Raw genomic sequence first — 19294 nt, forward strand, 5'->3', positions numbered from 1 at the left:
GGGGGGGGGCGATCGCGGTGCAGCCCCAAGGGTGCGAAAGCCGCCTGGGCGCCTGCACGCGCCGCCGCGGTCCTCCCGCGCGCCGGGCGGCGCCGCCGTCGTTCCGCAGCCCCGTCCCGCCCTCCGTCACGCGGGCCAATGGGCGCCGCGCGCTGCCGGCCGCGGGCGCGTCGCCGCTGAGGGGAACGAGGAGGCCGCGGGCCGGGCCGGGCCGAGCCCGTGTGGGGGAGGCCGGGGCCTTTGCTGTCCCCTTCGCAATCGCTTCCTGACTGGAAGTCCTGGGGGAATGGAGCCTGCGGGCTCGGAGGGGCGCGGCGCCGTCAGGGAGCTGAGGTGAGCGGTCGGGGGCGGAGGGGCGGCTCGGCGTGAGGGCGCGGGGCTTGAGGGCGGCTTTTGCGAGGACGGGAGAAAAGTAGCTAAGTCGTTACGCAGTTAGCTCGGAATTAGCGAAACTTGTGTTTCTGCTTATTAGCAGGGAGTTATGCTAATTGGCGATGTTGCGTAGTCATTGGAAATAGAGAAGAAAAGCTGATTTTCTGATTTGGAGGCGTCGGTACTGGAGTCGTTTCAGGGAGGCTTACTGAGTGTTGTTTGGGTCCTCAGGACTTTGCAGAGACCTACTTACGTTTAATGAGGGCAAGATCTACTGCGCTTGCTGTTAATCTATCTAGTGTCTCAAATCTGTTGCTTTTCGTGAGGAGGAAGGAGCTTAAATCTTTGGCGTCTGCTTTTACGGTGTTTTTACGTTGTGTCTTCACGCTGTGTCTCTCACTGTGGGCTTGGTTCGCTAGAGAAATCTACTTAAAGAGTAGTTGAGTGGTTGTCTATAACACGAAAACTAAAAAAAAAAACAAACACAAAGACAACCAGCAAACACTAACGCTTGCTCAAAGATCTTAAAAGTCATCTTAACGCAGTATTACAAACACTATGACCCTAAAAAATTCTCTGCTATTAAATCATTTCAGGAGTCAGTGATACTAAATAATATATTCAGTAGTTTGCTCATATTTAGGAATGTGTTTGCAGAAGGCATATTTGAGGCTGTACTCTAGTGGGACTGAGTGCTTCCAGAATAGTTTGAGCAGTATTGTCTTCCCTTTAGTAAAGGCTGGTTTTGTGTCATCGGATGAAAATTGGTATCACTCTAGTCTCTCCTCTTTACTGTGGGTAGTACTTGTACGGCCTTGTGAAGTAGTTGGGAGCATCAGTAGACCTTTGGGACAGCATAATGCTGTAGGTTATTTGCTGTGCAGATGCATGCACCTTCCTCACTATTAAGTTTTTCCTGCAGACATAGTCGTAACCTGCAGTGACACTGAATAATTAAGGATGTTCTTGAAATTTTTACAAGGATTTTTTCTTTTGGTGTACATTCTAGCACTGTAGCCTTTCCTGTGTTCTTATCAGTAGTGTGGATACTGGGCACTTTGAGGAATTTAATTTCTGTCACTAATAACGGATGACTTCAATATCACTTCAGTTTTGTTTAATCGGACAATTGTCTTATAAAATAGTAACTGGAGACTGTTCCCAAGTGATACATCTCTGATGGCAGAATTAGATCGGCAGCCTTCCCCCCAAAAAAAATCTGTTTTAGAATAGGTTTTGGCTGACTTCAGTGTAGCCCTGCAAAGGGAAACTATTGGTGAGAGAAATTATGGATCATTTTAGTCTGGTATGCAAGGTCACTTTCCAGCCCTTCCACATACATTGTGTGTCACCTTGAGCAGGCAGTTGATTGAGGGATAAAAATATGGACCTAATAATGGATGTATTGGTGGGATTCACTGTTTAACTATCAGTGTTTATAAGGTCCTTCTAGGACCCTAAGCTGGATGGAAAATTAACAGCTTGTTATTTTTTAAGCCTGTCTGACATGTAACAAGACTGATGGTAAAGTGAATCCCTTTTTAGAAGCTCTGATACTGAAATTACCATCTTGCAAAAAACAACAGACAAGTCCTATGATGTGCAAATACTTCTGACAGTGCTCAGGAGGAGCAGTAACTTTGGTTTTGGTCAGAACTGTGTATTTGTATGTTTGGGAGTTGGAGATTATATTTCTACTAGCCTGCAGATGGAGGCACATGATTGATTCAAATCAACAATAAATTCTTTTCAATCTTGAGCTTATGGAATTAACCACATTAAATCTATTATGAAGAAACAATTCACTGTGGGAGGTAGGATGTGATTGCAGCTTTTGTAACAACCCATTGAGTGTGGTGGTAATGCTACAGTTTTTTTCAGTGTTGCTGCATCTACATTTGTCCTTTTGCCTGAGAAGCAATGCTGAATTTCACATGAGTGGAAACTTGATCTGGAAGACCCTTAGCCATCTGTTTCTTTTATACTTAGGATTTTAATGGACTAGTCCTTCAGAGTATAGTTACTCTTTTCTTTTGAGCAAATGGCATCCTTCAGTAGTGAAGATGCATTTCAAGATTCAGCAGCCCTCTCCCTAAATGACTTAGAAAGCCTGCACAACTTCCGCAGCCGGTCTGCGAGTTTCAGCAGCACAGGGTCTAGTGGCCGTTTGCAGCTCCGTCAACGAGTAGCCCAGCTTATGGCTTGTGTAGAGGACATCAGCTCGGATGATGACATTCATGAAGAAGTGTCTCGCACTCTAGATGAAGCTTTCCTTATCTGGGGGAAAAAGCTGAAGGATAAGTGGCAAGAGTTCAGGTTTTGTTCCCTCTAGCTGATTGTTTTTGTGATGGTGGTGGGTTTTTTAATGCTAGCTAATAAATAGACTTCTGATTGAAGAAAAGTGACAGAAGATCTTTGTTTTCTGTAGATGGAAATTCTGTGGGGAAATTAGACGCTCTTAGGGTTGGTTACCTGTTTGTGTTTCAGTTTTAGCATTGTTTTTTTGTGATTTTTGTCTGTTTGTTTGTAGACTACACTTAGTTACTTGGAATGTGGGCACAGCTTCTCCACCTCCTGATGTCACTAGTTTACTTCAGCTCAATTCACTGGGCCCAACTATGGATATGTACGTTATAGGGTAAGTATATATTAAAGAACTTGCTTTTGTTTATTGCAAAACTGCTAAGTCTCAACAGCTTACTGTCTGTTTTGGAAGGACTGTGCAATGTGAATCAATGCCTAGGAGACGGTTTAACATTATTGCTAACAGAAGGTAAAGACTAGAGTTAGTGACTTAAAACAGAGGTGATTTATAGCAAGAGAGTCTTCTCCTTTCTGCTGTTGTTTTGTGACAAAATACAGAATATCTTTTTTCTAAACACACAAAAAGGTTTTGGCTGCTGTTTTCTTTGCTGGCATGTAGAGACATACTCATTTTGATGTGAAAGTTATCCAAAATTCAGCTTGTTTTAAAGAAATTACTGCAAGCTTATTAGGCACAATCTGCCATCATGTTTTCCAAATTTCCTGGAAATTTTAAAGACCTGACAGCCAGGTTATTTGTCATTACATATCTTGAGTCTAACATTGTCCTAAACTCTGCTTTCAGGTGTATATAAGCTCCTTTAACTTTGCTTTTGTCAGTGTTAGATGTGTTAGACCTGTGGATCGGTTAAACTGCTTGTATATGAGAAACTGAACAGCAAGAATGTTGACTTATCTGAGAGAGGTCTGTTAGGATGTTGTGGTCTGTGTTCTGGAAAGGTTATATGAATTCTGTCAAAACCAAATGATACAGTGTGAGTAATCTTGATGTATTCAGCTTACAGGAGGTGAACTCAAGAATCACAAATTTTCTGTCTGACTTGGCATTTGATGATCCATGGAGCATCTTTTTCATGACTGTATTGTCTCCATTGGGATATATCAAGGTAATTGTTTACATTTCTTAAGTGTCACAGCATGAAGGAAAATGTCTTCCCCAGACATTCCCCATTCAGACTTTTTTTTTTCCCCTCAAACTCTCCATAAAAGATAAGTTAGTTGATGATGTTTTTTGCAGGTGTCAGTCACTTCCATAGATACACATATGTTAGAAGTGATTCTTCATCATGCTTGTGTTTTCCTGGTTTGTTGATAAAGGCAATTTTAATTTTCTCTGTTAATAATGATGTCCTTAATTTTAGCTGTAAAAATTGGACATACTTTTTTTCATTTCTCATTTGGAATAATTGGGCAGTTTTGATGCTTTTGCAGCTGAGATGACAAACAGCAAGAAGTTGTTCAGATATACAGACCATTGCCAGTATAACTGCTGCAGAATTGTGTGATGAATATAAAAATACTCCTGTCATAGTAAAAGTGCATTCTCAAGGAACAGAGTAATGAAGGTTATTTAAAATTAAATGTGATGTAAACTTACACTCAATAGCATGTTTCTTGTGGCCACAATATCTCTATCTCTCTCTTGTTTGTAGAAAATTTTTTTGCTCTGTGAAATATTGGGGAACTGTATTGTGATGCTTCTAATGTAGTCTGCTTAAGTACCTGCTTTCCCTATAAATATCCCAAGCAATGGCAGTGATTTTCGTTAAGATTGGTAAGGTTTCTTTTTCTTTTTTTTTCCAACTTGTTTGCAGGTGAAAATAAATTGCATATATGTAAAACAGGATTTTAGTGGGTATATATATTTTTCTGAGGACTTTATTTTTGATTGAAGACCTAGAACATTGTATGGTAGTTTAAATGACAAGATTTTTTGTAATATCTGGGGCATAAGATCGGCTAAAGTACTAGCTATTTTAAAAATGCAAACAATAAACATAGGAGGATATCCTGAATTTCTTTAATAAAAAGATATTAAAAGCCTTTTGAATGTTGTATTGGTTTTCCAAGTCAAGCATTATTTCAGGGTGATTTTGCTGAGATGATTGTATTATCTGCATGCTAATCAGACTCAGTAGTTGTGCCATTCTTTTAACTGTAATTAAACAAAACAAAGGACCCATTGGGAATTATAAAAAGGAAAAAAAAAACCCCATTGTTCATTCCAGTGTTAGTCATTGCTGATAAAGATTCAAAATCTGGCTGTGGGCTGACATTCAGGCCCTATATACAGACAGTTAAAAAGAATTCCTAGTGGTACGCATGGTTGATTTTGAATTCTAATTTATAAATGTGACACTTTGGATGCACTAATGAATGGATGCTGCCACCTAATGGTTTTCAGCAGGACTTGGTTAGCGCTAATAATAAGAGCACTGTCAGGCCAGGTCAAAATCAAAACAGGCAGTGAGGACACCTTATGCTAGGACTTATCTGGGAAGTTGGCTGAGGAGAGGAACAGTTACCCCTTCTTTGCTGACTTGTGACAAGGTTGGGTGTAGAGGGGTAGTTGTTGTCCTTGGGGCATGTCCCACACATCCTTGTCCCTTGAATAACTGGGTCCATTTTCAGTGTTAAGTTGGTTGGAGTCAGACAATTCTTTCACCATAAAGAGAATCACGTCCCCACTATGAAAGGTCTTTGCTTGATTTGGCATTACATACTGGTGGGACTAGTGCTAGTTCCAGCAGAGGAGGGATCCATTGTGTTTTGACATTCAAGACTACAGAGAGAAGAGTTTTCATATGGATCTTAAGAAATTCTGGGGACTGGCCCACAGCAGAATGAAATGTAGCAAATAATAAAGGGAACTGAAAGATCTTGGTATCACATGGACATAATTACAGAAAGGAGAATACTGGTTACACCGAATGTCTGATAAAATACAAATATTTATGCTTTATCTAGTAATTGTGATCCATCAGTTCAATATCCTGTTTAGTATTTTGTTGGGTTCAAGGACAATGAAAACATTAGCATATATTCTGTAATCATTTAATTATGTGGATGTGGAGGCAAAGAAAGGAGGAGTTCTGTTTTAAATTTTGGGCTGTGCTTGTGTACTTCTACAGCAGTTGTATAGTCAGTGTTATTCTTAATATCAGGTTTTCTAATGTAGTCCTTCTCTAAGTTCATCCAGCATAAAATTGAACTATAATTAGTTTATTTCAATGGCTGTATTTTAAATTGAATCATTATCACTAAAACAAACGCTTAAAATGAATTTTGTGTCTCATGCCAGCAACATTGTAAAGTTCATAGATTTTTAATGAAGAACATCTTTGTTAGACTATTTCCACACACACAAAAAAACCCCCACAAACCACAAAAAATGCCCAGTATCTTAAAGCTTAAACAGTGTCTTAGGTGCTCCCTAAGCATCTTTGCTTTGGAAATGTTTGGTAAATCAGTTTTTACAGGCATTGCAGGCAAGAGTTACTGCTACTTGCAGTTCATTGTTTTTGCAAATGCCTAGAATTAACTGCTGTGCTTTTTAGGCATTTTAATGGCATTTAGAATGATTAGTTATCTGCTGAAGGATGTTTCAATTTGAAAAACTTGCTCCTGTTGGAGGACTTCCAGGTATGCACTATTAAGATTATAGGTGAAAAATCAAGGATTTGGTTCTTCATGAACAGGTTCCTTAAAGCTCACAAGAGGCTGGTGAGGCAGAAGAAAGGTCTTTAAAGATGTTTGGGCAAATACATGTTTTGAGGTCAACTTCAGATTTGTAATATACTGTTACAACTAATGTTAATTAGTTGAGAGATTCATCAAAATTGTTTATAAGCAAGTCTACTGTAAGAATGTATTCTTTACAGCGCTGAAATGCATCTGCATTTATTGTGTCATAGTACTGAAGCCTGGCTTGGCATGGGAATTGCATGACTTCTGCTATGGCATTCTTCGCCTAAAAGCTCCTATGAAGTAGACCCAAGGAATTCCAAATACCTTCGTGGAAGTGACCATTCCCTCTTTTGTATCTCTTCCAGCTCTCCTCCGTTCGCATGCAGGGATTACTACTTCTGGTCTTTGTGAAGCATGTCCACCTTCCTTTCATACGAGACATTCATACCCACTACACACGCACAGGCCTGTATGGATACTGGGTAAGGAAGTATCTGAGACTTGATTGCCTTGGTTACTTATGCTTACGGTGGTGTGTGCCTCTGAATGGTTTCATGGTGGGAGAGAGTGGTTTTATGGTTTACTTAAAAATTAATAAACTGACAAGCAGTGAGACTCACTTGTTTGAACCTTGTATGCAAGCGTGCAGCACAGAACATAATTTTACGGGTTTATTAGCTGATATACAACAACTTATGTTGGAAAAAATTGTATTAATTTAAATCCAAATAGCAAGATTTAAAAATCTATAGGTGTTGTTAATAGTTACATTTGCAGGTGTTGACTATAGTTTCAGAGATCGTTATTCATCTTCCATACCAGGGGAACAAAGGAGGAGTCACTGTCCGCATGTCCCTCTATGGTCATACAATTTGTTTCATGAACTGCCACTTGCCAGCTCACATGGAGAATACAGAGCAGCGATTGGATGACTTTGAGAAAATTCTGGAAATGCAGTTTGAAGGAGAGAATATTCCAAGTACTTTGGATCATGAGTGAGTTGTTGAGACCCTATTCTGTCTGTGTTGTTTTTATCTGTTACAGGGTAAACTTGTACACTAGAGCATTTTGGTTTTGGAGTTTTCATCCATTATTTTTATTTTAAATGTTTTTTCAGCCCTGACCCTGAATCCTGGGAGGAAAAGATAACCTGGAAGATGGACTTCTATTTTGCAAGACTGTTCTCTTCCAGTCTTGAATGACATTAAATGTACTGCATGTGTCATGTGCTGGAGAGCTTTAGAAGCTAAAGCCCGTTTATACCAAAAACCCTTTAGATCACTATTAAATGTTTATCTTCCTCCATTTTTTTTAGGAGATTTGTGTTATGTTTTGGATTGGTTTTATTCCTATTGAAATAGGAATATTCAGCCTTTAAAACCTTGATTGATGATTTCTGTAGCTATATGAATCACACTTCCCTCAGGTGTCTCACAAAACCCCCCCCCAAACACCAAAATAAACCTGATTTGCACCACTAATTGAGCTCTTGTTCCTTAATTCTGCAGGAATTATTTGTATGTTCCTTTGTTTTCATGTGCTAGAGTCTAAATATGGTAATAGAATCATTTAAAACAGGGTTGAGAAAAACATTTTAGTTTGGTAATTTTTTTTATATATATAAATATATATATATATATCTCCTTAAAACTGCCAGGACAGATAAATCCGGAATAGATCACTTTAATTCTTAATGAGTTCATTAGAATTAGATAAAAATGTATGACACACGACTTTCAAAATTACTACTTTTCCTGCCTTAGTATAAGTGTTTGATATTTCATGTGTTTCAATTTAATGTGTTTCATTTTCTTGATTATGTACATGGGCATGTACTAAATCACCTACTGTTGTCTTCTAAGAAGAAATTACAAATTGAAATAAAAATTTTGTTTTCATAAGATCAAGTTTGGGGTATCAACGCCTGAACAAAACATTGAAAGTAAGGATTTTCAAGGAGAAATTAATTTAGTTGAAGAAACAGCTTTCCTATTGTTTAAAACATACGCTGCACTGCTTCGTAATAATAACTTTCTTTCCTAATAACTATAGAACACCTACTATGTATCCCTGCTTTCCCAAGGCGCTAAACCAGAGCTCTGAGTTAGTGGATTAACATAACCAGCTTGTGTATCGGTCATGAATTTTGTGAATTGTTTTACCTACTTTTAAAATTTAATTCTAAATCTGTCTCTAATAGAGATGTAAGTCATTAGGAGACTCGGGAGTAGTTAATACCCAGGCAGTAATGAGCAACTGGCAAGAATGCAAGGGACTTAATTTACTATTTCAATTCCTTTAAATTTTTTGTTTAGCAGCAGGTTATCCCTGTGTAAGCTTATCTATAACGACTTCATGTTTGTGTTTAAGCTGTTTAGATTAAGTAATATAAGTGATTAGAGCACTAATTAGCATAATGGCTTATATTCTATTGAATTCTTCCCTTGTGTTAATGGATTCCTATAAATCTTCCTTGGGTTTTTGCTTTTCCGTTTTTTTTAAGTGTTCTCTTCTGGTTTGGAGATCTGAACTTCCGGATAGCAGATTATGGCATACATTTTGTCCGAGAATCAATAAATAACAAGCGTTACAATCTGCTGTGGGAAAAGGACCAGGTATGTTGTCTTAATCTGTTTGGGGGTTTTGTTTGTTTTGTTTTTAATGCATACAAACACAACACAGTCGTTAACATTACTACCTCTTGAGTTTTTAATTTCTATTAAAGAACACAAATTCAGAGTAGTCATGAGGTGGAACAGACCTAGCTGTTCTCTCTCTCACTTCTCAGTCATAACCCCAAAATAATTGCAGAATTTTTCTGCTTTTGTTTAGTTTTTTACTCATTTCCAATGCTCATGTTTGACTGAAGCTTTCTTTGAACTTTATGGCTTGTGAATTGTTCCTCACCTTTATTTCTCCTCCTTTTTTCTTCTTCCAAGCATTATTTTTAAGAGAAGCTTATTCTAGAATTTGTTTTGAGTCAAACTGCCACAAAACTTTTAAACCGATCCTGTCAAGAGTTCTGGCAGTAACAAAGAGGAACTTCTGAATTTATCCTTCCGAATACATTGTACTGACAGATGTTGAATCCTTCTTGGAACATGCTTTCTTGTCTCCTTTCCCAATTGTCCTTTAAGCTCTGTTTTTTTAAACATAATCTTTAAAAGTTACTTTTTATTTCTGCAGTTAAATATGGCAAAAAAGAAGGAAGCATTTCTTCAGGAATTCATAGAGGGTCCTCTGCAGTTTAAACCCACCTACAAGTTTGACCTTTATTCGGATGTATATGATACAAGGTAAAAGCGTAATAAGATGAGTTTAGACATGGAATATTAGAGTGAGTGTGGTGCTTGACTAAATATCACTTCAGTAAGCAAATCTGAATTTCCTGGATGTACTGGTTAACTGGGGCTATTGGGCTATTCTGTTAGGCTCATTCAGTGGTCAGACCTGAATAAATGAATATTTCTGGCTGAGGAAGCCTGAGTCAGCTGATTGAAGGAGGGAAGTAGTGAAATAACCCAGCTTTCTTTTTGGAAAGACTAGTTTAACAGAATAAACCAGTGCTTGTTTAAGCCACTTCTTTTTTGTTCTTTAATACTAAAAGTGCCCATTGGTTGTCAGAAATAAGCAACAGGAAAAGAGTAATTGTCTACAATTTTAATTTTCATTCTCTGTTTAAACATTTCATTTGATACTGCTGGTATTTGAAAGTAAATGTAAATGTGTCTTTATGAATTAATTTTAAGTTGGAAATGGAGTAGTTTAAGTTTCCAAAGTTTTTCTCTGACACTAAAGTTTGTTGTTAAGTATTAGTCTTGTGTTTCAACAGAAGGATAAGTTCCTGTCCAAACAGGGGTTTTGTACTGATCTTTTTCTTTACTTCCAGAGAGCAGAAGTCCCTGTTTTGGTTTAAGTAAGAAGAGAACTTTCTGGATTTCATAGATTTGTAAATATTTCAGAATCAAAACAATGCTCCTTCCCGAGCTTTTGATTTGATTTTTGTGAAATATTTGAAAATCAGATGACAGCTGATTTTCTTCAGGGATTTTTCTGAACCTGTCTGAAAGCTGTAGTGTTATCTACTCTGCTGTTGCACTTAATATTGCAAGTTTATTCATTTGGATCCAAAGACATTTTGCTCCCTAATTGAGCATGAAGAGATATAATGGGACCAGCACTAAATCCATTTAACAAAAAATACTTGTAATAATCCAAACCTAGGCATTCTAAGAATGATTCATAGCCTAATAGTTTGTATTGGCTCATTTAAAGAACAAGAAGTATGCTTACGCATACTGTGTGCATTCTGCTGTTGTTAAAGCTAGCAGAGGTATTATGGTCATATGGGGGGTGATCAGTAGACCTCAAGGCAAGCACCCTTGGAAAGTGTGCTTTATATGAAGCACACAGTATTTTGTTATCTTTGATACTTTTTCAATGTGGATTTTCAGGTTTTGTTTCCCATCTAATATGCCGTTTTCTCTAAAATAGTGAGTGTATTAACTTAAGCTGTTCTTCTGATATTTTCTTGCACAGCAGAGCAGACATATGCAGCTCATAAGATTTCTGTCGGTTTATATAATTACCGGAGTAAGTGGGATATGGCCCCTTAGTCATTTAAAATCTTTTCACCTTACTAAAGGTGAGTCAGACTTGTAATGGGAAGGGGTAAAACAAAAGTATGTTGAATATGGAACTAAATGGCATTTCCAGTTTATGATGATCTTGATATTCAAAGTTATTAAACTGACAGTTTTCCTTACACATCCTGCTCATTAACGTTTATAATTCAATCCAGTCCATTCTAATTCCTCTTCCATAGGGTATGATCTTTTCTCCATTTCAATTTGAAGTGATACATCCATACAGAGAGTTGCTGTTAAGTCTTCTTCCCACTACAGAGAGAACCACGAAACGCTCATGTCTTCTGTTGTTATTGATATGGTATAAAAGGAAACTCTGAATTATGATTACAGTTTGATGTATAGCACAGTTGCAGGTTGCAGGCACAACTTTCTTGATTATGGAATTTTTAAAGCCGTTTGTTACAAGACAGCAAATAGCTTGCAAACTTGAAAAGCAGGCTAGTACAATTTAGAGGAACTTTAAATAAAGCATTGCTGTGTCACCTGTGATTAGTATAAGATACCTGTTTGTCCATTTTTTGTTGTTAAAAGAAACTTGTTCTCAAATGTTTTGAATAATATCAAACGTCATTCAGACTCTTCCTGCATCTTCCTTAAGTTTATGCCCCTTTTCTCAGAATAACTATACATTTGAAGCTTGGGGCAGTTGCTGTATTATCTCCATGTTCTTGCATGTTTTTATGGAGTGTTTTAGGAGAAAGTATCATTTCCTGTATGAAGCCGACTAACCCATTGAAATGCCCTTCTCCCCTTCATTTTACTCCTCTTTTGGAAACCTATGAAACTTATTTGTGGTAAATGGAGTTGAGCTCAAATTAAGGAAACCTTGGTTGTAAAGCATACTGAACAGAGCTGTAAAATGAAGCTTGGATGTGATTGCCTTCTTTTATTAATATGTATCTGACAGTCTTTTAACTTTGAGTAGATTTTGCACAGTAGTCTCAGCTTTTGGCAACTGTTTTTCTTCTCATTTCATTTTTATCTTACACTTTTGCAGTGAGAAGAAAAGAAAGCCAGCGTGGACCGATAGGATTCTTTGGAGAGTAAAAAATCTCTGCCAGCATGCATCAAAAGAAGTCGAATTCTCTGAAGAAGAACAGACAATTTCTGTTACTTTGAATAACTATATCAGCCACATGAGCTATGGCATCAGCGATCACAAACCTGTTACAGGAACTTTTGGGCTTGAGGTGCTGTCCCAGTTATGTTGTTAAGAAAAAGTTTGTTTTACTAAGTGTTGCCTTACAGAAGTTGGTTTTCTAAACTTTTTAAGTCATAATCTCTGTTTCATTCTGATTATAGTAAAGGCAGGAAATTGCTTTCAGGTTATTTCCATTCAGTTGAGAGTCCCACAGCAAATGTGCCAGAGAATAACTTGAAAAGAATAACTGAAAGAGTGACAGACTTAACTGACTTGAAATTCTGTTCTTTTGTCTAGTTGAAGCCTCTTCTATCAGATCCTTTGATCATACTGAGTCCCGAGGGTGAGTGGAGTGCGGAACATGATGTTCTAATCAGCTATTCTGCAGTGCCTGAATTCCCAAGCAGTGCTTGGGACTGGATTGGACTCTTCAAGGTAATGTTACCACATCATGGCTCTTTACTCCAATGAAGATGGTGAATATGACTGGAAAAGGTAGTTGATAGTCTTCTGTCATGGGACATTGTGATTCTTGCTGGTGCAAAACTCTGAAATAGTTGTGTATATTTGATTGCCGTTAGTTTCTGTATGCTGACAGTTTAGTTGCATAGCATGCAAGCTCTTTTGCACCCTTTAAATTCTCTACTAAGATAATGTGGTGTTTTATTTAAGTAAAATGGTGCAGAAGCTGTGGAAAGGAATTGTCCTCCCCTAATGCCTGCAGTTCAAAAGATTTGTACACCAAAGAAAGAACAAAAATAAAAGAAAGTCAGTGGAAGGGTGAGAGAACAGAGCACTTGCACCATCTCAGAAACAAAAGATTTGTGCATGCCTCCAGAATGTTTTGATCTTACAAGTGAAGTGTTTAATTACTTCAGTGAAGTAGTAAACATCTCTCTCACAACTTTTGAGTTTTCCATGTAGTATGTTTTTTATTTCCTTCATAAGGCTGATGGTTTGATTCTTTCTTTGCAGGTGGCTTTCAGGCATGTGAATGACTATGTTACTTATGCTTGGGTAGAAGATGATGAAATTTCTTCTAACAAAGACAGTAAACAAGTAAGCCAGTTGTATTTCTTTCTAATGTACTTTCCCATAGCATTCAAGGTCTATTTGTTCCATATCCCCTTCCTCTTATGGGTTCTGTATCCTCCTTCCCAGTCAAAGCTAATTGGGAGTGATATTATTGTTTAAAGTCCTTCTTCTTAATTCTTACTAATTTTCAGGTAGTCTAGCGTATGTTCTCAGGTGTGATCATATTGCTTAAGGGAATTGATGAAAAAGAAATTTATTCCTGTAGTGACTTTTCATTGTATTAAAAACTACTGTCATTTTATATTTTGGTCAGTTTCTGCTACTGAAATAAGTAACTGGCCATTTTTGCATCCGATTGACAAAGTTGCTCAGTGTATCCTAAATATTTATTGTGTGATTTTTGTTACAGGTTTAAGTACCTAACGTTACTAACACAATTAGTTCCAGGTATCTAATACAGCTACAGATTAGGGTTTCTTAGACTTTTCTTCATTTTGGCTCTTGAGTGTTTTGGTCCCTCTTTAAAAACTACTGTCTGTTCCATAGCTTTCTAGTAGTGATTACCTAAAGTGATTTCAAGCAAACAAACCAACAAACAAAACTTATTTTGAACAAATTATCTGTTTCCAGAGGTATTTATCTGAACAAACAGAAATTCAAATTTAATTTTGAGACACAGTGAGTGCAAGGATGGATGAGATTTTCCAGGCAACAATGGAAAGCTTTTATTTCTTGTTAGAGATTTTGTAAGTTAGCATCAAGTTTACAACAAGAGCCCAATTGTATCGTATCAGTATTCCAAATCTCAAAATTTCTCAGATATCATGGTTTCCCAGCACTAAGCTTAGACATCTAAGTACTATGAACGCTGGTTTAGCAGGATACTGTGGGCTGCAGTTCAGGAACCATGGGTCTTCAGGATAGTACAAAATCGAGGTGGAGAGTCTGCTCTGCTGTGTCATGTATTGCCACCAGGAGGCAGTTCATCTCCCTCCTTGCTGCTTGTGTGGCCTTGCTCCTTCCCTTACAGCTCTGGGTTTCTTCTCCCTTCTTGCTGAACCAAGTCAGCTTGCTAACATGGTGAAGGATATTCGTTTTTCCTCCCAGACTTAGTTTTCAGGTGGTTTCAGGAGTTATTTCTGTCCTCATCCTTTTCAGCTTACATTTAAAAACTTGCTTCTAAATAGTAAATACTGATTTTTATGGTGTCCTGAATGGCAGAGACTGCTTTTTTGTAAGCTTCTTTCTGTGTGGAAATTGCCCATTGCCTATTCTTATTCTTGTTGACAGGTTTACATGAGTGCTGCAGAAATACCTGATATGGGAGGAGAATTTTTGCTTTGTTACTATAGCAATAATTTGCAGTCAATAGTTGGTATCAGCCAGCCTTTTCAGGTAATATATTTGGAAGCTTTGATTAACACTGATGTGATTTGTATTTCTTTTGCTTTCATATGCAGCTGAACATAGGTGTGTGCAGCTGTACTAATCCTGGGGGAGGTGGCAGCAGAAGTAATTGCAAAGAGGATATATGCTGTCTAACATCCCGTAAAAGAATTTGCTGATATGCTAAAAGACTCTGAGTAGCTATTAGGGCAACACGTTGTAATGAAATAAGGCAGGTTTCTTTCTCTCAGCTTTCATTTTTGGAACTTCAGGCTCTTTCAGTTAGGTCCCTAGTTTCTGTAAAGATGAGAACTCAAATCAACTTAAATGCTGCCAACTTTCTGACAGATTCTAAGTGAACTCTTTGTGTTCCATTCTGTGGTAGATTTGCATGGAAGTGCCTCCTGTATATTTAGTCACTTGAATTTGGGAAAGACGGGGCAGCTGGAACTCAAGTTATTTGTTTAACAAGCTGCTTCGTTTAATTTCCGAAAGGGTAACTTAACCTGCACAGACTAGATGAGGTGACCAAGCATTGCTTCTTCTACACAAGCATTTTTTGCTTGTGCATAATTTTCATTTTGTTTGTGCATAATTTTCCATGCTGTTGTGGCTGTGATAATGTGTTATAGAATGATTTAAAATGGAAGATCTGCATTGTTGTTGGATGAAGGGTTGGATACAGTAATGAAAGTTACTGGGCTGGCTGGTATATCTCAGTGATACTGTTCATATTTTTCTTTCAATGTTGGTGAGAAGCATTGCAGAGTCCAGTATTTCATTGTCTCTGAGCTTAAGATCTCCCACAAACTCTGCAGGATGATTGTCAGTTATATGTGGATGTAACACACCATGTGCCTTTCTTTTTGCATGACAATGTTTTGGTATCAGTTTAGTGGGTTTTTACTAGTTTTTGTTTGGTGGGGTTTTTTTTAAATTTCATAATTGCTGCATAGATGCATCACTGTTAATTTTCTCAGTTTCTAGAAAGTATGTAAGACATCTTTATATAATAATGTATTGATAGTACAGAGCAACAGAGTGTTTCTAAATGTGTTAATTTGATAACTACTGTCTGTCTTCTAGATTCAGCCTAACAGAACATTAATAGAAAAGGATCTGACACAGGAAGAGAACAGCTGGATGCAGAAACCTGACAATCTAGAATCACTTGATGAGTTCTGAAGGCAGAAAGGGCATTTAGTGGTCCTGATTCAGGAGTCAGATGATTCTTTATGTCTTAGTGATTATAAGCTTTTACTCTTAGAAGATGGAGTAAGACAGTGCAAGTAAGACAGGTAGGATTGTTCAGAAACTTTGTAAGTTCATAGAAGATAATTTATTGTGAAAACAGATATTTTTATTGTTACAGGGAGAGTAACTCTCTTGCACTGGATGAGAAACATAAAAATAGCACTGAATGAATGCTGTATGTTTTAAGGTGATAGACATTTCTAATACAATGATTTAACCTAAGTGAGTTGTGATCTGTAATAGATTTTTAGGCTTGCTCCTTTTTTGTAGAGGATACTTTATTTACGATATAATATTTACTATGCTGTAACCACTTAATCATTGATTTCCAAATTTTGAGTTTAAATGAAGTTATTTAAAAAATTATTTATTAGATACAGCTAGTTAGCTTGTTTAAAAATTTTATTTGCCTTTCAAATGTAAGCTAATTACCTTTTGGGAAACACGTGTGGCAACGAGTCACATGAAAACAAAATCTTTGGAGTGTTTAAATTCTCCTTTGGTAATAGATCCCTTTTCTTCATGCCTTACTGATAACTGTACGATTTTCCAGATCAAGATACATTTATCAAAATACACTTTTCCTGATTTTTTTTTTTAATTCTTCTTTTATGAAACAATTCAGCAATTTGCCTGTTGCGTTTCTCCCTCTGATTTAAAAAAGCAAAATAAACCCACTGTTATACTAGTCCCTGGGTCAGAGTTAACCAGGATCCCACAATTTTTTAAAGAAATTGCTTAAGTTGAGAAATGCTTTAGCATAGGTGAGCAGACCATAGTTCACGAAGCACTTGCAGGCAAAGATCATGGTACTAAACCCTGACTGTTTTCTGTTGTCATACTGAATTTCAAAAGCTAAAGCCATATTTAAGTACTTCCCTGATACCATCCTGCCACATAATTGCTACACTGACTACAGAGACAATGGGATTATAAATGGGAAATTTCAGTGGAACAAATTCTTTCTTATGGCATAATCTGTGCTACCAAAATTGTAAACCTCTTCAGTTTATAGCAATCGGTCTGCAAAATTTCTGTTTTTCTAGAGGTGCTTAAACCTTAATGGATCCTGTGCACTTGAGGGTGAAGATGGAGTAAGAAAAATCATGTACCTTTAAAAACCTGAAAGGTAGTTAGCTTCAGAAATGGTTTTGTTTCTTGATGAGGAAATGGAGATATTTGGAAAGGATTGGAAGAGGCACCAACATTCCACAGAATCTCAGACTGCAGTGCTGGAAAAGAGCACTTGTGAGTCTCCCGTGTTCTAGATACACAGCTTCGAGCTACATACTATTGTGTGGTAAGTAAAGTTAGTTAATAATCACTGTCCTGTTGGTTATGGGTGGAAAAGAGAAAATTTGGTTCAAGTGGAAGAGCAAAGCAAAGGATGATGGTGTGTTTATGTTGGAATATTGCTTCAAAGCTGAATGGATTCTTTTTGGCTCTTTTTCTCAAAGCCTTAGTTTTTTTCAGGATTCTTTTGAGATAGAAGGTTAACACCTTGGTATGACATTTGTTTTGCAATTACTTGCTTACATCATTCACTGTAGAGAATCTGTGGTCTGGATGTCTTTGTATACTGTGGAAACTGTAACATAGGTTAACTGGTTAGGTAGTTCAGCGTGGGATTTAAGAACACTTAGCCTTTAAATTTTAGTCATATCTCAGCTTAATGCTTGGTGTTGGGAACTCTTTCCAGTTTTAAGTAGTGAGGGCAGGTTCAGAGGATACTGTGTTCATTGCATGGATTAAAACTCCCTTGAGGTTTACAGTTTGTACATTCCTATTACACTTTGGAACAATAATAGAAACAGTTTTCACATTTGTACTGGTCTTAAAAGAATTTGTTTTGCACTAAATCTTTCAGATATGTGACTTTTCATGGCAATTAGGGCATCAGACAAATCCCTACTGAATTGCAAAGAACTTTTGCAGTTCTTGAGTTGTATTCTGCTTCTGATTTTACTTGTGTAACTGTATTACCGTACTCCATGCAAGGAGATTCTGTGGAGAGCTCAAAGAATAGTGGTCTTTGAATTCCAGACCACAGCTGGCGATTTATTGTGGACCAAGATCCAGTTTCTTCTAATCGGGGTGCATCTGCTGTTCATGAGCAGCTCAGAGGGGGAGCCATACAGCTGCTTTACATGGGCAAGAAACTCAAGATCCTTAATGTTGTATGAGAGCTGATAACGCGCTCTCTCAATCACTGGACACAGAAGCTGCATTTTGTAAACTAATCCTTTGAACCACAGGACTTCACTGAAAATGCCCACAGCAGCTGTGATTGAATCCGCTTGTGTGTTAGTAGGATGCTGCACAGAACTGTATACTTCTTTCTTAAGTATTATGCACACAGTGGCACTTTTGTTTACTACTGTTACCTATGGTAGCTTTTCAAACTATTCCATGACATGTAATGATGCAATTTCTGATGAAATTTATCTTTCTTAAAACACCTTTAATTGGATGTTATAATCACTGGAAATGTTTTTATACTCATGTGTTTTCTTTTCATGTACCACTAAAATAAATCCTGGCAGTGAAGTGTTCTACATGGCCTCTGTTAATTTGAAGAACGAAGACATTGGTTTGGGTGGGGAGGATTAATTCGTGCATGGTAACCTTTCTCCAGGAAACTTTGGTCGTGTTTAATGCACAGATACAAAAGTATTTTAGAATGGAAATCTGTCAGGAATAAAATGTGGTAGGGCTTTGGACTGCAAAAGAAGGGCAAGGACAAATACTATTTTTCCTTTGGACAAAGCAGATTAATTTATTTTTTTTTCTATTTAAATGGATCCAGTATTAAATGGACTTCTCTTCTGTATTTTCTGTTCCTCCTCCCCCATTGAGGAGGTTTTGATATTTTCATTGTAAAAATGCTCAAGCTGCTTAAGTTGCTTTATTATTTTTTAAGAACAGGTTCTTCTAATTGCACTTTTTCACAGTGAATTTTTCACAGTGTGATTTGAGATGTCTTTTTGTCTTTGTGAAAGAACTGCTACATTATACTTTGTATTTTAAATTTTGTATGTTTTAATATAAATTTGCTATCGAATAATTTCCATCTAAAGGTAACTTTTTGTAATTCATAGAATCACAGAATTATAGAATACCAGGTTGGAAGGGACCTCAAGGATCATCTGGTCCAACCTTTCTTGGCAAAAATTCCCTGCTGTTAGAGAATTTATTTTAAAATAGGAAATATGTCTACCAAGGAATGTTGTCCAGTATACCCTTATTTAACTTACATATATTTCTGATTCCTAGCTAACCTCAGGATGTGCAGTGTATCATTGCACATAGATAGTACAGCTCTGTGTAAACAGGAAATATTTCTAAGATGTCTTGCGTGTTTGTTAGACCCTAAAAATACGTTCTGATAAAGACTATTGTTTCTACTACCACTACTTCCTTCTCTGCTCTTGGACACTAAGTGACA

The 19294-nt window shown here is 37.3% G+C and overlaps 1 protein-coding gene across 4 annotated transcripts; it reads left to right on the top strand.

Annotated features, from left to right (window-relative positions):
- The first annotated feature begins 158 nt into the window (after positions 1–158).
- Positions 159–18404, top strand: INPP5K (inositol polyphosphate-5-phosphatase K). Of its 4 annotated transcripts, none has more exons than XM_049801785.1 (13): positions 159–333; positions 2903–3010; positions 3695–3803; positions 6750–6866; positions 7207–7379; positions 8888–8999; positions 9571–9680; positions 10274–10300; positions 12031–12223; positions 12472–12609; positions 13150–13233; positions 14500–14604; positions 15682–18404. In XM_049801785.1, exons 1-13 carry the CDS (start codon positions 287–289, stop codon positions 15778–15780), a joined length of 1422 nt encoding a protein of 473 aa, XP_049657742.1. In that variant the 5' UTR covers positions 159–286; the 3' UTR covers positions 15781–18404. The 4 variants fall into 4 exon arrangements, with proteins under 4 accessions (XP_049657742.1, XP_049657743.1, XP_049657740.1 ...); XM_049801783.1 differs by lacking the exon at positions 159–333 and adding an exon at positions 2308–2688; XM_049801786.1 differs by lacking the exon at positions 10274–10300.
- The last annotated feature ends 890 nt before the right edge of the window (positions 18405–19294 follow it).

The sequence above is a fragment of the Accipiter gentilis genome, chromosome 6 (assembly GCF_929443795.1).
Source record: "Accipiter gentilis chromosome 6, bAccGen1.1, whole genome shotgun sequence".
NCBI classification, from domain to species: Eukaryota; Metazoa; Chordata; class Aves; order Accipitriformes; family Accipitridae; genus Astur; species Astur gentilis.